This window comes from Urocitellus parryii, chromosome 4 (genome assembly GCF_045843805.1).
Source record: "Urocitellus parryii isolate mUroPar1 chromosome 4, mUroPar1.hap1, whole genome shotgun sequence".
In the NCBI taxonomy this organism is placed as follows: Eukaryota; Metazoa; Chordata; class Mammalia; order Rodentia; family Sciuridae; genus Urocitellus; species Urocitellus parryii.
The window spans coordinates 14,107,771-14,123,141 of record NC_135534.1 but is presented as its reverse complement, the minus strand read 5'-3'; the positions used below and the strand labels follow the sequence as shown (position 1 = coordinate 14,123,141).

The 15,371-nt window shown below is 41.0% G+C and overlaps 1 protein-coding gene across 1 annotated transcript; it reads left to right on the top strand.

Moving 5' to 3' along the window:
• The first annotated feature begins 4,842 nt into the window (after window positions 1-4,842).
• LOC144254609 (serine protease FAM111A-like) lies at window positions 4,843-8,903 on the top strand. Its single transcript, XM_077797982.1, has 2 exons — window positions 4,843-4,997; window positions 7,143-8,903. The coding sequence occupies exons 1-2, from the start codon at window positions 4,917-4,919 to the stop codon at window positions 8,901-8,903; spliced, it is 1,842 nt and encodes a 613-aa protein (XP_077654108.1). The 5' UTR covers window positions 4,843-4,916.
• Window positions 8,904-15,371: the final 6,468 nt, after the last annotated feature.

Genomic DNA, 15,371 nt, shown 5'->3' with positions numbered 1-15,371 from the left:
AATCAATTTAGGACAGGGTATTTACTCTGTCTTCATCTGTAGCTTCTTCTTGGTTTTCATATTCTTGGGACCTGTCTCTTAAGCTGGGGATGTTGACTCCTGGGAAGGGCCCAAATAGCTCACATTTCCTGCTTCCCACCTACCCACCCAGCCAAGTGCCTCCTGAGTGTTGGAGCAGATGGTTCTGCTGTTACCCAATCCTCCTGCCTAGCCATGGCTGCGGGCACTTTGGAGCCACTTTCCCACCGCCTACTAACCCAGCTACTTTCCTCAAGTTGCTGCAATTGCTGGTCCAGGACAGTCTCTGTCAGCTCTGCTGGCTGAGTCTGGGGACCCACGCCCTCTAAGCCCCGCCCAACCCAACTTCCCTCTAACCCCATTGGGGTCCTTTTTAATACTTCCCGAGGAACTGGGAGAAAAGAAACAGGTGCAATAGGTAATAAAGTTATGGGGCGTGGTCATTCTGGCCAGAAAAAGCAGCGCTTAAGGAGAGAAAGGGGGAGCGCTCCCCCGCCAGACCTTGCCATCCACTCTCACCCGCCAACGAGGCGGAAGCCGCGGAACAGCTCCACGTCGTGGCCAGAGCGCGGCCAATTGGCTTCCGAGGAGGCGAGTTGCTGTCTGAAAGAGAAGAGGAGCTCAGGATCTCTCTGTTCATTGGCCAGGCGCATCATTTCTACCTGGAGAGAGGGATTCCAGTGCTGGCGGGAAAAGGGCGATTCCAGTGCTGGCGGGAAAGGTCCCTTGCAGTGGTGCTGGCAAGTTCACCGCTGGACTTTGAAGGGACTCTTCCTCTTAGGTAAGTTACCCCTTTGGTTCTGGGCTAGCTGGGAGAATTCATTGGCAGAAAAATCTCGGGCTGGTAGAGAGCAGGAGGAAAAATCCTCTATTCCTGGATGCTTGCTATCTTTTCTAGAGAGGGTACCGCGTGCAGTTCCTGGAAACGTAAAAAGAACAGAGATAGGTGAAAGGATGCATTTCTTTTGCAGTGCTTAACATGATGTGCTTGTCTTGCTTTCATCAACGTAAATTTACTGTTCCAGGAATATTCTGCCAGGAAATAAAAGTTGCAAGTGTTTTTATTATTTATTCCAGTAACGTCCTCAGAGACCCAACCAGTCTTCATTAGAAGGCATCAAAGAACAGGTTGCAACTCAAGAATTCTTGAACCTTCTCCTCAAAATCCTAACTTTGGTATATCCACCAACCCTAAACTATTACCCAATCCTATCTAATCCCCCACCCCCCAAACACACACACTAAAGACCAGGTTTAAACCAGACTTCATAATCTATTAATAATCAATATTAGCCCAGCTTTGCTTTACCCTTCCCAGGAAACTACCAGAATGCTGTCAAGCTATTAGTCTCCATTACTTCATAAGCAATAAGCTTGGCTTTGTCTTATCAGCAGGTCGCTTTGATGACATTTCTGAAAGCAGACATTTGCCATTTTTGAAGGCCTCTGCCAGACCCAATCAGCCTCTTCCGCAGCCTTAACCAACACCCCTCAACCTAGAATCAGTGTTCCCTGCTGAGGTCCCTTCAAACCCCCTTCCAAGAGCCCTTTGCCCCCAAAGCTGGGTAAAGTAGCTGTTTCATTAAAATGAAATCCAGTTCCTTTTTGTTATGTTTCCCAAGTGCAAATCTATTTTGTTCCTAGGAGTAAGGAAACCTTTTAAGTACTCCTTTTGAATTATCTGCTCGGATTAAAAAAAAACAAAACTCTTATGGTTGGCGAAAATCTACCTTATTTTTAGCAACAATGCAGTTTGTCTCTGTTATTCTAAATAATAATAATTATAATAATAATTATTATTGTTATTATTATTATTATCATCATCATTATTAAGAGAACAGGCATGGGCTCTGATAAATGTGTTTCCTGGGCTCGCCCTGATGACCCAGACATTCAGAAGGTTTTGTTTTAGACTGATGGCGCTGTCTGAAATGAATACAAAATCAGATGCTTCCCTGGAGAGCCACATGATCCAGGAACAGCCAGTCTCCCCCTCTTCCCAGGGGTCCAAAAAAGCTAGGAACTGAGGGGGATGGAGGTGGGAGATGGGGTAGTTTAGGAGAGAAAAGGCCTGACAGGCAGAAAAGGCAAAGAAAGTAACTAAATGGCAGGGGCAACAGCCACTCACAGAAAGGTGGGCGGTTCTTTCAAGCCCTTAGTCCCACCTCCATCCTGTCTTGTCCAATCCGAGTTTCAGTCGGCGCACTCTCATTGGCCAGACTAGCTGCCTCTCTGTGGAACCCGGACTGCTGACGTGAATTGGCGCGGGATTTGAATGCCAGCCCTTTGGGTGTGCTAGGCGCGCAGCAGCCAGGGAGCCCGCGGAATTGGTGAGCCATCCTGGTGGGCGAGCGCTCGGGGTGGGTGAGCCCACTGGTTGCTCCGCAGGGTGGGCGCGGGCGCGCTGGAGCCTCTGGGTCTGGAAGGGGATGAGGCTGGAGGCCCAGCAACCTGGGCCAGAAGCGTCGTCCACCTGGAGGGTCCGGAGGGCTCTGGGTTTTCTTAGAAACTCATGACCAGTGTTTCTTGTCCCACTCTGTGCTGGAGAGAAGAGCGAGGTGGCGGACAAGGACCAGGCTCGGATCGGCCGTGATCCCAGTTTCTGGAAAGCGTGGCTGAGCCAGAGAGAAAGTGAAAGCAAGCGAGCGCGCACAGGAGCGAGCCTGGTGCCAGACTGTAAGAGAGGGAATTGGGGGCGGGGGTGTGGGGGGGAAGGTCAGGGTGGGGAGAAGGATGGGGAAATAAGAAGATGCTAGAAATATCGAAGGAAGGCAAAGGAGAGGGGAACGGGGAGAAGTGAGAGGAGAGGGGAGAAGAAAAGAGGATATGAGAATGAGAAATTCCAGGAGAGCTGTCAGGTGGAGATGGGATCCAGGACAGGCTGTATTACTTTTATCCCTTTAGTGTAGGAAGTAAAGCAAGTCCTTTAGGTGAGTAGAACCTGGACATATCCCACTATAACACAGGGTTGGAATAGCAGAGCGGTAAAGTCCTTCACATTTTGATATAACACTGTTCAGTCTAGATACTGGAACCGATGTGTGGGGCGCAGGCTGTATTGGGGTGTATACTTAACATCTTGGCCTTTTCCACTGCAGCTGTTCATATACAAGCCAGTAATCCTAAAATTCATATTTCTTTCTACTTGATTTGTTTTCCTTTTGTAGTGGGTGTGAAAATTATTTCTGAAGCAATTTCTTTCTCAGACATCATTAGATGAGTCATCATCATCAACAGTGACACCCCACTTAAATTTTCTGCCTTCAAAGATCTTACAGCTCAGCTCAGTTCCTCAATTGTTTGTCTATTTTTTACCACCTCCACCCCTTCTTTGATGTTTAAAAAGTCTACCTTTGGTTAAGTGTTTTGACACTGATGCTAGTACTGGCAGTAATATTTACTGGGCAGCCTATTAAACGGCATTCACTGTTCTAAAGGACACTTTTTAATCTTCACAACACCAAAAGTTAATTCTAATACTGCCCTCATTTTATATAAGGAAAATGAGACAGGAAGTAGTTAATTGTTATTTCACAGGTCATGAAACTGGGAAGTGGCAATCTTATAGTTGAGGCCAGATGTTCTTATAAATACTGTCATTGTACATTTTCATATTCATATCTTGTTTAAAATAATTGTCTCTTTTTACAAACAGGAAACTAAGGTTCACATAGGCTAACTGGATTTCCTTAGAAACTCATTACCAGTAATTGAGAAGTTCCTGCACCATAGTGAAGTGGTTACAAGAATAAGCACAGTCTTTAGATGACTTCCACTTGCCAAAGAGTGCAGAGGAGAGTGCATAAGTAAAATGACAAGGGAAAGAAGCAATCCAAGAAGTGAACATTCCACAGCTTTTCTGTCCACTTTGACAGATCAATGCTTTTTCTAGAATGAAAGAGACTTAAAAGCCATAATTAAAGGCAACTTTCACACCTCATCTGGATTTGGGGTTTAAAAAGTTAGTGTTGTGATTATAAAAGAAAATGTCCTTCATTTTAGAAATAGAATATATTTTTTTACAAATAGCCAAGTAATAGAGATGGTCTAGGTGTCCATCAGCAGATGGATAAGGAAAATGTGGTATATAAACACAATGGAGTTTCACCCATCCATAAAGAAGGATGTGATTATGTCATGTGTTGGTACATGGATGTAACTGGGGAACATCATTCTAAGTGAAATAAGCCAGACTCAGGAAGTCAAGGGTTGAATGTTTCCTCTCATATGCAAAAGCTAAAGAGAAAACAAGGAATTAAAAAGGCAGTGGGGGCGGGAGGGTCTTATGAAAACAGAAGGGAGAAAAGTAGAGTGGAAGCTTTCGTGAACTTTTCAGATTACTTTATGAAATCCCATTCCAAATTTCTTTTATCTTCAGGGTATTAACCAGTTCCTTTCCTACCCTTTTCCTTAAATTTTACCATCTCTGGCATCTCCATCTTAAATAGAGATCAAATTTTAACTCAAGGTAAGTAGAAGAACACACTTTTGAATTCTCCAACTACAGATTTTTCTATGGGTTTTAATATTTGCACTTGGACAGATCTCTCTTCTTTAAGCTATCCTTTCCCCCAAGTTTAAAAACAAAAAAATCTAGATATAACCTCTTTCCCACTGTAGTTGGGATTCGCAGTTAGAGATAATTTTCATAAAGTGTCAAGTGTAGTGACTGACACATAATGCTCTATAAAAGAAAGCTTTTATTGTTGGGGTGATAATACTTGGTGGGTAAATTATTTGCTAGGTTAATATCTCTGGGGAGGGCAAGGCCAGAGCTGAAGAAGGAAGTTCATCTCTTCCTCTACATAATTAATGACAGCTATGAAGATACTGTTGTAACTTGAACCTTTTTTAAATTAGTGTTTCAGCTGAACTACCTATTTCATCTTCAAGTCATCATGAGCTGTAAGAAACGCAGGTCACAGAAGAACTTGTTTGATGTGAAAAAAAACATGAAAATAGAGAATTATTTTTCTCAGGTATGTTTGTAAATACTATTTATGTAATGAATATGCTAATGTTAGATTTAGCCATCCTTGAGTCTGTATTGCATAAATCTTCCTGCCAAGAAATCATATCATTATATATTGGAAATATTTATATAAGGTAAAACCTTTCCTCAACCACTTTATTTATATATATATATATATATATATATATATATATATATATATATATACACACATACATACATAAAATTTTGGTCATGTCACACTAGCCTTTAAAAAAAACTGGTAATAATTCCTGGACAACCATAAAAACCAAATAACTGTATTAAACTTTGGATAAAACAAAACCAAAATTAATCTATTTCATAGCACAGAAATACAATGCCAAGTGTGGCTGATATACTGAATCATAATAACCTACATCTGTATAGTGCTTTACAGTTTATGAAACAAATTTTTTGCTTATTTATTCTTACCATAACCATGTTAGTCAGGTAAAAGAATTTACCTGTAATGTGTTTCCTTCAGAAGTTCCTATATGTGTCCAAGAATACTTTGACAAGTTGGAATTCTGTTGCAATGCTCCCATGGGGTACATGAGCAAGATGTTTCTGACAGCATTAGGCTTTAGAGATGCCTTTTGAAGATTTGCACACATAGCACAAGTAAATTCACATTATCTTGTGTTCTTTTTATCTCTTTGACCCTGACTACTAGTATTTAACAAATTTACCCTATTACATGCCAGTCATGTTGCTAGGCTGTGCTACACAATGATGGTAGGCCTAGTCTTTACGACAATCCTGGCTTTTTTATTCCCATTACCAGAATGTAGCCTTGCTAGCATATCCAGGCCTGTTCATACCCTCACCGTAATGAGTAGGACTTCAGGAAAATGTACCTTTTAGACATAGGTACATTTTCCTGAAGTCCTATTCATAAGCAGTTGCTCTTAATTTTTCATTGATTTTTGTGATGTTTGATTAATCCTCTTTAATTCCTTCCCCTTCCTCAACTGCTGGTTCTTAAGATGATACCCTACAAAAATCAGTATTATGCATGCTTGTAATCCCAGTGGTTTGGGAGGCTGAGACAGGAGGATCATGAATTCAAAGCCAGCCTCAGCAAAAGTGAGGCACTAATCAACTCAGCGAGACCCTGTCTCTAAATAGAATATAAAATAGGGCTGGGATGTGGCTTATGGGGCAAGGGCCACTGATTTCAATTTCTGGTATCCTGCCCCCCCAAAAAAATGATTGTCATGAATGCAAATTTTACCAAGAAAAAATGTTTGGTGTCATGGAAAGGAATATTAGACTTAAGTGTTGGTATTCTGGCACTCACTTCATTTAGTGGTTATTACATGATGCTAGGAAAGGCACTAACAAGAAAAACTTTCTATACCTAAGTTTCTCCATCAAAAAGACAAAGAGAGGCCATATTTGTTTCTTCTCAATTCATAGAATTGGGGGATTAATTGATGTCATAGAGGAAATAAGTTTTTTGCATGATAGGTTCTGGGTGAATGAAGGAATTCATTATTAGAAATAACTATTTGTATGACCAGATAATCAGTTAGCTAATGAGGATTTTGTTTAAAATGTAATGCCTAATAATAAATCATGGTGACTTATTTTTGCTGAACTTGGTATTTTTAAAAAATTTTTGTTTTAATTTTTAGTTGTTGATGGACCTTTATTTTATTTACTTATTTTTATGTGGGTGCTGAGAATCGAACCCCGTGCCTCACACGCCTGAAGCAGGTGCTCTACCAATGAGCTACAACTCCAGCCCATGAACTTGATATTTTAAGAACAAAATTTTCAGTGCAGTTTATCACTGTGTTTGAGAAAAGTAAAAATTTTGCAGCTGAGAATAGTAAACAAGACATAAAATGACACTTTACTAAAGCTGGTAGCTTTTTAAGCATGTGTCTCAGAAAAATGCACCAGCTTATCATATTAGGAGCTTATCTGACTGATGTGACAGTCTGCTCAGCTTATATTCTAGAGCTAAAGTTAAACTCAGATCTAATTATATTCACTGGTTTTTTGAGTATGAGTTTCCCATAGAAATTCTGTGAATTGCATATTTAAAAAGGAAACAAGCAACAACAACAACAAACTAGGGTTCTATTCAGAGTCTCAAGGTTTTTCTTCTAACATACATTTTTAGGTCCCAAAAGAAGAGCAGAATAATTCCGATATTATTCAAATGAAGATGCAATCTAGAAAAAGGCCAAGAGATATAACTAACACCCAAGATCAAAGTTCCCACTCACCCAGGAAAACTCCAAAAGTCCAGACCACTTCTTCAAACAAGATCATTAATATTACCTTGGATGTAAACCTTGGAAAAAATGAGAACAGGAAACACATACTCATACACAGCGAGGAGGACAGCTTGCTGGTGGGGCTCAAGACCCTGGATGCTGTCAGAAAAGCTATGGAGGCTCGGCCAGGTAAGGAAATCCTGGTGCGTGGCACAGAAGGAATTGAAGGCTTCTTAAACCTTGGAATGCCACTCAGTTGTTTTCCTGAAAACAGCCACGTGGTAATTACATTTTCCAAAAGTAAAAGCAAGCAGAAAGAAGATGGCCAAGTATTTGGCCGGCTCAACCAGGAATCTACTGACGTGGTCAAATTTTACATTCATGCAATTGGGAATACCAGAAAACGAATTGTGAAGCGTGGGGAGCTTCACAAAAAAGGAAACAAACTCTGTGTCTATGGTTTCAAAGGAGAAACCATCAAGGACACCATGTGCAAGGATGGTAGGTTTCTTCCCTTTTTGGAGACTGACAATTGGAAGCTCATTGGTAACCTGGACTCCATTCTAGAAAACTCACAGATGATAGATGAGTTAGAAGGTAAGCTCTTTCAAGTTGAGGCTGATCAAGTAATGAACCCTAAGGCAGCAGCTGCTCAAAACAATGAGGTAGAAGAAAGAAACACCCGTGTGTTGAAAGAGTACATTGTGGAAGAGTATCCCTGTTTGAAAAGAGAAAGTGAAAAAATCAGGGAAAACTTGAAGGAAAAAATGAAAAAAAGACAGAAGAATACTTCTCTTTTTAAATTGCATAAAACAAATTTTGGGAAACGCACAAAAAACTCAACTCCAGTGAAAGTGATCAAACATCTTTCACATCTCAGTGACTCAGTGGGGTACATATTCTGGAACAATAATGGAATCGAAGGCTGTGCCACCTGCTTTGTTTTTAAGGGATTGTTCATTTTCACTTGTCGGCATGTAATAAACGATATCGTGGGAGAAGGAATAGAGCCAAGCCAGTGGGCAGATATAATCAGTCAATGTGTAATGGTGAAATTCGATTATGAAGATACCGCTGTCACAAAAGACAACTGCTTTCTCGTTGAACCTTGGTTTGAGATATCTGACACAACTCTTGACTACGCCGTCCTGAAACTGAAAGAAAATGGACAAGAAGTACCTGCGGGACTGTATAATGGGATTGGTCCTATACCGTCTAGTGGTTTGATATATATTATTGGCCATCCAGATGGAGGAAAGAAGCATACTGATGCTTGTGTTGTGATTCCTCAGGGTAAACGAGAAGAGAAATGTAAGGAAAAGATTCAGATGAGAACAGCAGGAGGTTACAATAAATCTGAGTTTATCCACATGTACACTCAAAGAAGCTTCCAGGAAATGCTTCAAAATCCTGATGTGATTACCTATGACACCACCTTTTTTTTTGGGTCTTCTGGCTCTCCAGTGTTTGATTCAAAAGGTTCTTTGGTGGCCATGCATGCTGCTGGCACCACGTGTCTGCTACTGAGTGAGAAGGCTCATATCATTGAGTTTGGTCCGGCTATGAACAGTATCCTCTCACATATTAAGCAAAACCATGAAAGATGGTATAATGATGTATTTCTAAACCAACAGGATGTAGAAATGCCAAGTCAAGAGTACTGAGGACTGGTGAGAATTTAGTCCACTTACCAACTTTAAGGGGATTGCCTATTTTATTCCATATTCCATGGTCAATTTCATAAAACATATGAATAATCAATATTGCAGGCCACTTTCCATTTTTCTATCCCCTAGAGAAATAAGTTCCAAGAACCCTATGAGGAGGAGAGCTACCCCTATTTTAAAGTCAAGCAAAATGAAGACTTGATATGATTTAGCAACATTTATGATGACAATCTCCAGTTACTTGATTTTTTTTTTTCATTTCTTCCCCTAAATTCACTTCACAGCAGAAGCTTAAACTTGCTTACCAATTGTCCCCCATATCTGACACATGGAAAGGAAATGCTTAGAAAAATGTGTGGGTCAATCAGGAGCAAAATATGGCACTGTAGTTAATGTTGACTGAAGAGTTAAATGCTTGGTTAGAAATGATTACAAACAAAAATCTTTTACAATTTCTGAGATTCTCATATTACTAAATGTCAGAATACACTTGTCCTGGAAAGTTAGAAGTAATATCCACTCTTTGGTGAAGGTGTTCCTGTAGCCACTGTCTGACAGGGTCACAGTGTGGGGGATGCAGGGCCGCACCATCACCATCTGGAAACCATGGGGAATGTTAAGTGTTTTGTTTATGATCCTCATGATATGGATAACAGGGCATATGTCAATCAATAATAAAAGTACGTATTGCCTGAGATTGCAGGAAAATTCCCAGAATGAGACTAAGGATACAATTGAGACATGCCATGAGGTGCATTTCAATCTCTCTCAGGATACAAACAATGTTATTCCTCAAGCCTGAGCAACAAGAAATATTTATCGCATGGTTAACAATTTACATTAGCCCCCCAACCCCATCCTAAAGCCACAACCTGTACAATAGCCTAGCTACAGAAAAACAATTGCTGTGCCAACAGTATGAGGACCACGGTATGTAGCTTATGGTATCCCCCTCGAGGACAAGAGGCTAATAAAAATACATTTCCCCAACCAATAGACCCTCCTTGGCCTTACACAGAAACTAATGATAAAAATGGAAAACACATAGTTAACATAAATGACAAATGGGTTGAGGGATAAAGGCTGCCCTTTAGTTAAAGCTTACAAAGACATAAAAACTGGTGTGCTTTGACCCAGGATCAAGGAAGTTCTTTAAGAAAGCAGTTGAATAGGTCATATGAAAAAAAGAAATTACCTTGGAAATTAAAAATAGAATAATGTAAAATTAACATATATTTTAGAGGTACTTCAGAGTAGTAGGCTTTTAATTAATAGACTTTCACTACTTTAAGTGTGTTTTAATGACATTTTAGTTTAGAAGTAAGAAAGCTTACCAATAATCATAAGTATGCTTTAAAGTTAAAGATTAATGAAATAATTATAGGTATGCTTTAAAGTCAGAAGTGAATAATAGGTCAGTAGTCACATAGTCTAGTTGCGTCGCTTAGCACCTAGTGATTGAGGTGAAAACGTAAAAGCTTAATCATGATTGACTAAGGTTACAGAAAAAATATTTTGAACAATGTACTCAATATCTTAGGTAATCAATGTATGTTAGAAAAGACTGTAATTCTTGAAAATTATGTAAATCAAAAAATTTTCGGGCTTTGAAGCTATCCATTAACTACCTGAAAAAAACACCTGTAAAAAAGGAATAAAAATAAAGGTCCCTCCAGGAGCAGCAGAGATGTCTTCTGGAGGTTGCTCAGAACTTGCAACCTGTCGTCCCGACTCTTCTTCTTTCGAGGACACCACTCCTCCTTCAGGACCCCTGGAACCCCATTCCCCCTGGCCAAGGCTGGACCTTGGCAACTCTTCCCATATGAACGGGCTACGAGGACAAGGGCATCTAGAAGGTCATATTCCTTTATTCTGATTTCCTTTGTTTTAACCTAATGTCCTTTTTTCTGTTCCAAGATCCCACCCAGTGTAGGCATCATATTTAACTTTCATGTCTGTGGGCTCCTCTTGGTTGTGACAGTTTCTCAGACTTCTTGGTTTTTAGGCTGCCCGTCTATTGGAATTTGACAGATGCTTTTCTGATGGGACTGGGTTGTGGACTGGGGAGGAAGTTTATAGAATGAAGTATCATTCTCACCCTACCAAGGGATCATACTGTCAACATGATCCATCACTGGTTATGGCCTTTGTCCCCCGGCTAAAATGGTGTTTTATCATTCATGTATTCCCCTACGTGGTACTCTTTGGAAGGAAGTTACTATGCACAACCCATGTTTGTGAAGTAGAGACTTAGGTTCTCCTTCCTTAGGTAGGGGACTCCTGGAGAATCTACATAATTTATTTGGGATCATTTCGCATGGAGATTTGTCTCTTTTCCCCTTTCATGAATTCCATCATCAGTATAGACTTGCAATACCCTTAACTCCATATGGATCCATAACCACATGGATCGTTTTCACTCCCTCCCTCTGCCTACCTATAAATTCTCTACTCCACCCACAGAAAATAGAATTGTTATCATACCTCAGTAATTTATTTAACTGTTTGATTCTGGTATGCAGTTGGCACAATGGTGCACACCTATAATCCCAGGGAATTGAGATACTGAGGCAGTGTAAACTCAAGGCCAGCCTGAGCAACTTAGCAGGACCCTCAGCAATTTAATGAGACCCTGGCTCAAAATAAAATATAAAAAGTGCTGGGATGTAGCTCAGTGGTAAAGCACAGAAGCAAAATGTATCCAGAGGAGAAATATATCAACAAAAATGTAGTGTTTGTGTGCAATTTCTTTTGCTTTTAATCTTCATACTCCATTCCTTCCCAAAGTTACTTAAAGTCAGGACCTTTTCCCTCAGCTCGTTGGCAGTTATTTTATTCATTTAAATTCAGTTATAATACCTTTAGACTGGTCACAGCCTACATACATTCTTCCCTTTGATCTTTTGAACTCCTAAATGAATTTTTAAAGTTGTGTATACTAATGATTTGCTTTTTTGTGTTGTCAAATTCTATAGGTTTTAGCAAGTACATGATGTCATGTATTCACCATTGCAATGTCATACAGAGTAGTTTCACCTCCCTAAAACTTTCCCTGTGCTTTACCTGCTTGTCCCTTCCCTCCCTCCTGCACCCCTGGCAATCACTGATCTTTTTCTTGCCTTTATAGTTTTACTTTTTCCAGAATGTCATGTAACTATAGTTTCACAGTATATAGCATTTTCAGTTTGGCTGTTTCATTTAGAAGGTTTCTCTCTGTGTATTTTATGGCTTGATAGCCCACTTCTTTTTATCACTGAGTAATATTCCACTGTATGGATGTACCACGATTTGTTTATTTGCTCACCTTTCAAAAGACATCTTATTTGCTTCTAGTTTTCAGCGATATTTTGAATAAAGCTTCTCCAAACATTTGTGTACAGCTTTTGTATGAATGTAAGTTTTCAACTCAACTGGGAAAATACTGAGTGCAATTGATGGGTCGTATAGTAAGAGAATGTTTAGCTTTGTAAGAATTTGCCAAACTGTCTACTAAAGGAACTCTGTCATTCTGCATTCCCACTAACAATGAATGAGAGATCCTGTTTCCCCATCCTCACCAGCATTTGGAATGGTCAGTTTTTCTTTTCTTTTTTTAAAATATTTGTTCTCTTTAGTTATACATTACAGTAGGATGTATTTGGACATATTATACATAGACAGTAGTCAGTTTTTCTTGTCCTTTTTTTTAAAAGGCATATTAATACTGCCTGGGATTCTTCAGGGGATACAAGATTTATTAATGAAGTTGGAAATGTCTTGGATGATCTAGGACATGGCTACAGAGTTATAATATCAGCCCAAGTTCAGTCAGGAAAATGGGGCTGCTATAAATAGTTTAAGAATAAGGTATTTAGGGGTTGGGGATGTGGCTCAAGCTGTAGCGCGCTCCTCTGGCATGCGTGCGGCCCGGGTTCGATCCTCAGCACCACATACCAACAAAGATGTTGTGTCCGCCGAGAACTAAAAAATAAATAAATATTCAAAATTCTCTCTCTCTCTCTCTCTCTCTCTCTCTCTCTCTCTCTCTCTCTCCTCTCTCACTCTCTCTTTAAAAAAAAGAAGAAGGTATTTAATAAAGAATTAGGGTATTACTGAGTACAGTGATGCACACTTATAATCCCCGCAACTTGGGAAACTGAGTTAGGAGGTTTAAGGCCAGCCTCAGCAACTAAGTGAGACCCTGTCTCCAGATAAAAAGAGCTGGGGATTAGCTCCAAGGCAAAGCCTCCCTGGGTTCAATCCCCAGAATCCCCCCTCCAAAAAAAATAGGAAATAGAGAATGAAGGTTTCTGTGAGTAGTAGAGGCAGGAAAAGAAGTTCTGTATTATGTCAGTAATATGTCAGCCTAATGCATCAGAAGGAGGAGAAAAGTTGAAGATCGAAGTGGAAATGTCTGAGGAGATGCCAGGTCCAGTCATGATGACACTAAGGAATTTACAGAGAGATTGCAAAGTATATACTAATGTTTTGCTTTTTGTAATGTCAAATTATATAGGCTGCACCAGACCCAATACAGGTGAGCTGGTGGAGATACCACAGGGTCCTTTCTGACTGCTATGTACTCCCAAGTAATATCGACTAGCACCTTTTTTTCTTACACATTTTTCCCATTTGCAAATGCTCATCCAGAACGTTACAGGAATTCTGTGGGAAATAGCCGTCTGCTTTATAAGGCAGTAGCAGTAACTACCCCCACACCCCCAAATGCAACCCATGCACATGTATATCATAGTTTATCTTCTCATCTCTAATCCCTTCATATCCTCACTCTCCACTTGGCCATTGTAGCTGTTGTTCCAGCATCCCTCTTACCCCTCTGGATTATTCCACAATTATTACTTCTAACCCTCTGTCTCACGTGAGCATATTTCTACAAGTCAAACCACTAGACACAGGACCCTTAGACCCAGCTTGTTGAAGCTCAAGTTGTGCTGACTGACCCCCAACCCCAACCCAGTTCTACCTCTTTCCTGATCACAACCCCATCATCCAGACCAAAAAGAAAAAGAAAAAAAAATTCAGACTAGAGTCCCTGGAGGCACTTTTAAAGTACTTTCCCTCATCTTCCAAGTATACATTATCTACAAGTCTTGTGGAATCTGTGGTTTTCCTCAAATGCGAGCCATCTTTCCAATTCTTCATTTCTTTCCGTCTCTTCCATCAAAAACATTACCGTGGTAGCCAACTTTTACCGTTAAGTCTTAATTTTTAGGGCTTTGCTAAAAGTTTACGTAAAATATCATGATTGACCTCTGACACAATCTGAGGAGGTGAGCATTGTAGTCTTCTCAATGCTACAGATGTAAGATCATCCCCAGCCAGGGAGCAGGTTTGGGGACCACAGGGGTCTGGTTTTCAAAGCCTGGAACCACAGAGCTCACTTAGTGTCATCTAGAACCTGAAAGTCTGTCCTAGGTTACCAGAAGCTCTAAGCTGAATTCTTTCTTCTGGCTTCCCTGGGGACAAAGTGTCAGAAGATGCAAGTATCTGAAAACCCCTGAGAAGAAGCTGGGGTGGCAGGCCAAAGGGTGAGGAGAAAGAAGCTCATCCATTCTCCCAATGGGGAGGGAGCCCATTTCAAGGAGAGTGCCTCATTTGACCCACCTCTCTCTCCCTCCCTTCTTTGCTGGAGGCAAACTCACCCAGGCCTTTGGGCCACTTGTTTTCCAGTGCCTAGGTCTCGGAAGGCCCTGCCTTTGCTCCTCTAAATGTCTGGCCTCCCGTCTCAGGACTTGGGACTAGAGTGCTTGCTGCAAGGACAGACAGGAGAACCATGAGCCTTGAAGGATACCAGGTCTCGCTGCATGGTGTGGGCCTCTGGGAGTCCCTGGACTTGAAGTGTCATGAAGACCAAGCAGGGAAGGGGACTGTTCTACTCAGGGGGATATAGGGTGAAGTGGGGGGTGGTAGTTGGAAAGCCAAGAGCAAGTCTCAGCAGCCATGACACCCAGCTTCCTTGGAGAGAAGGGAAGGACATGATGAGGAAGCAACCACAGGGTCATCAGAGTGGGTCAGGGAGAAAGACTGCATTGGGTGTCAGCCAGAGCCAGGTGGCCATAGGAACTGAGAGAAAGGAGAGGGAGTGGACGAGATGCTCCGGGCAGGCGGAGAGCAGGGACAGGACCCACCCGCCGCTGTGTTGATGCCTTCAGTCCACCAATACTGATTTATGTGCTGGGTGTGTCTTTACCCATGGCAGTAGAGAAAAGCTGGCATAGTCCTTTCCCACAATTCCCTGTCTTCTTCAGACATCTCCTAGGGTTACTGTATGATTCACCTTTTCCCTACTCTGTATCATTTCCTAAAGGTTTATTCCTGGACCAAAATTCAGTTTCAGTGTGATCATTAGAATAACTTATGAAGGATGAAACAGGGAAAAAATGAATACCACCTCTCAGCCTGAATATCCTCATTATTTTCAGATTATTCTGTGTTTGCAAATTTGCCCACACCCTAAAATTAATC

What these genes read in the sequence shown, in the direction of transcription:
- LOC144254609 (XM_077797982.1), top strand. Translation starts at nt 4,917, where the DNA reads ATGAGCTGTAAGAAACGCAGGTCACAGAAGAACTTGTTTGATGTGAAA. An exon ending in TAGAGAATTATTTTTCTCAG is followed by an intron (nt 4,998 to 7,142) that starts GTATGTTTGTAA and finishes ATACATTTTTAG; the next exon opens with GTCCCAAAAGAAGAGCAGAA.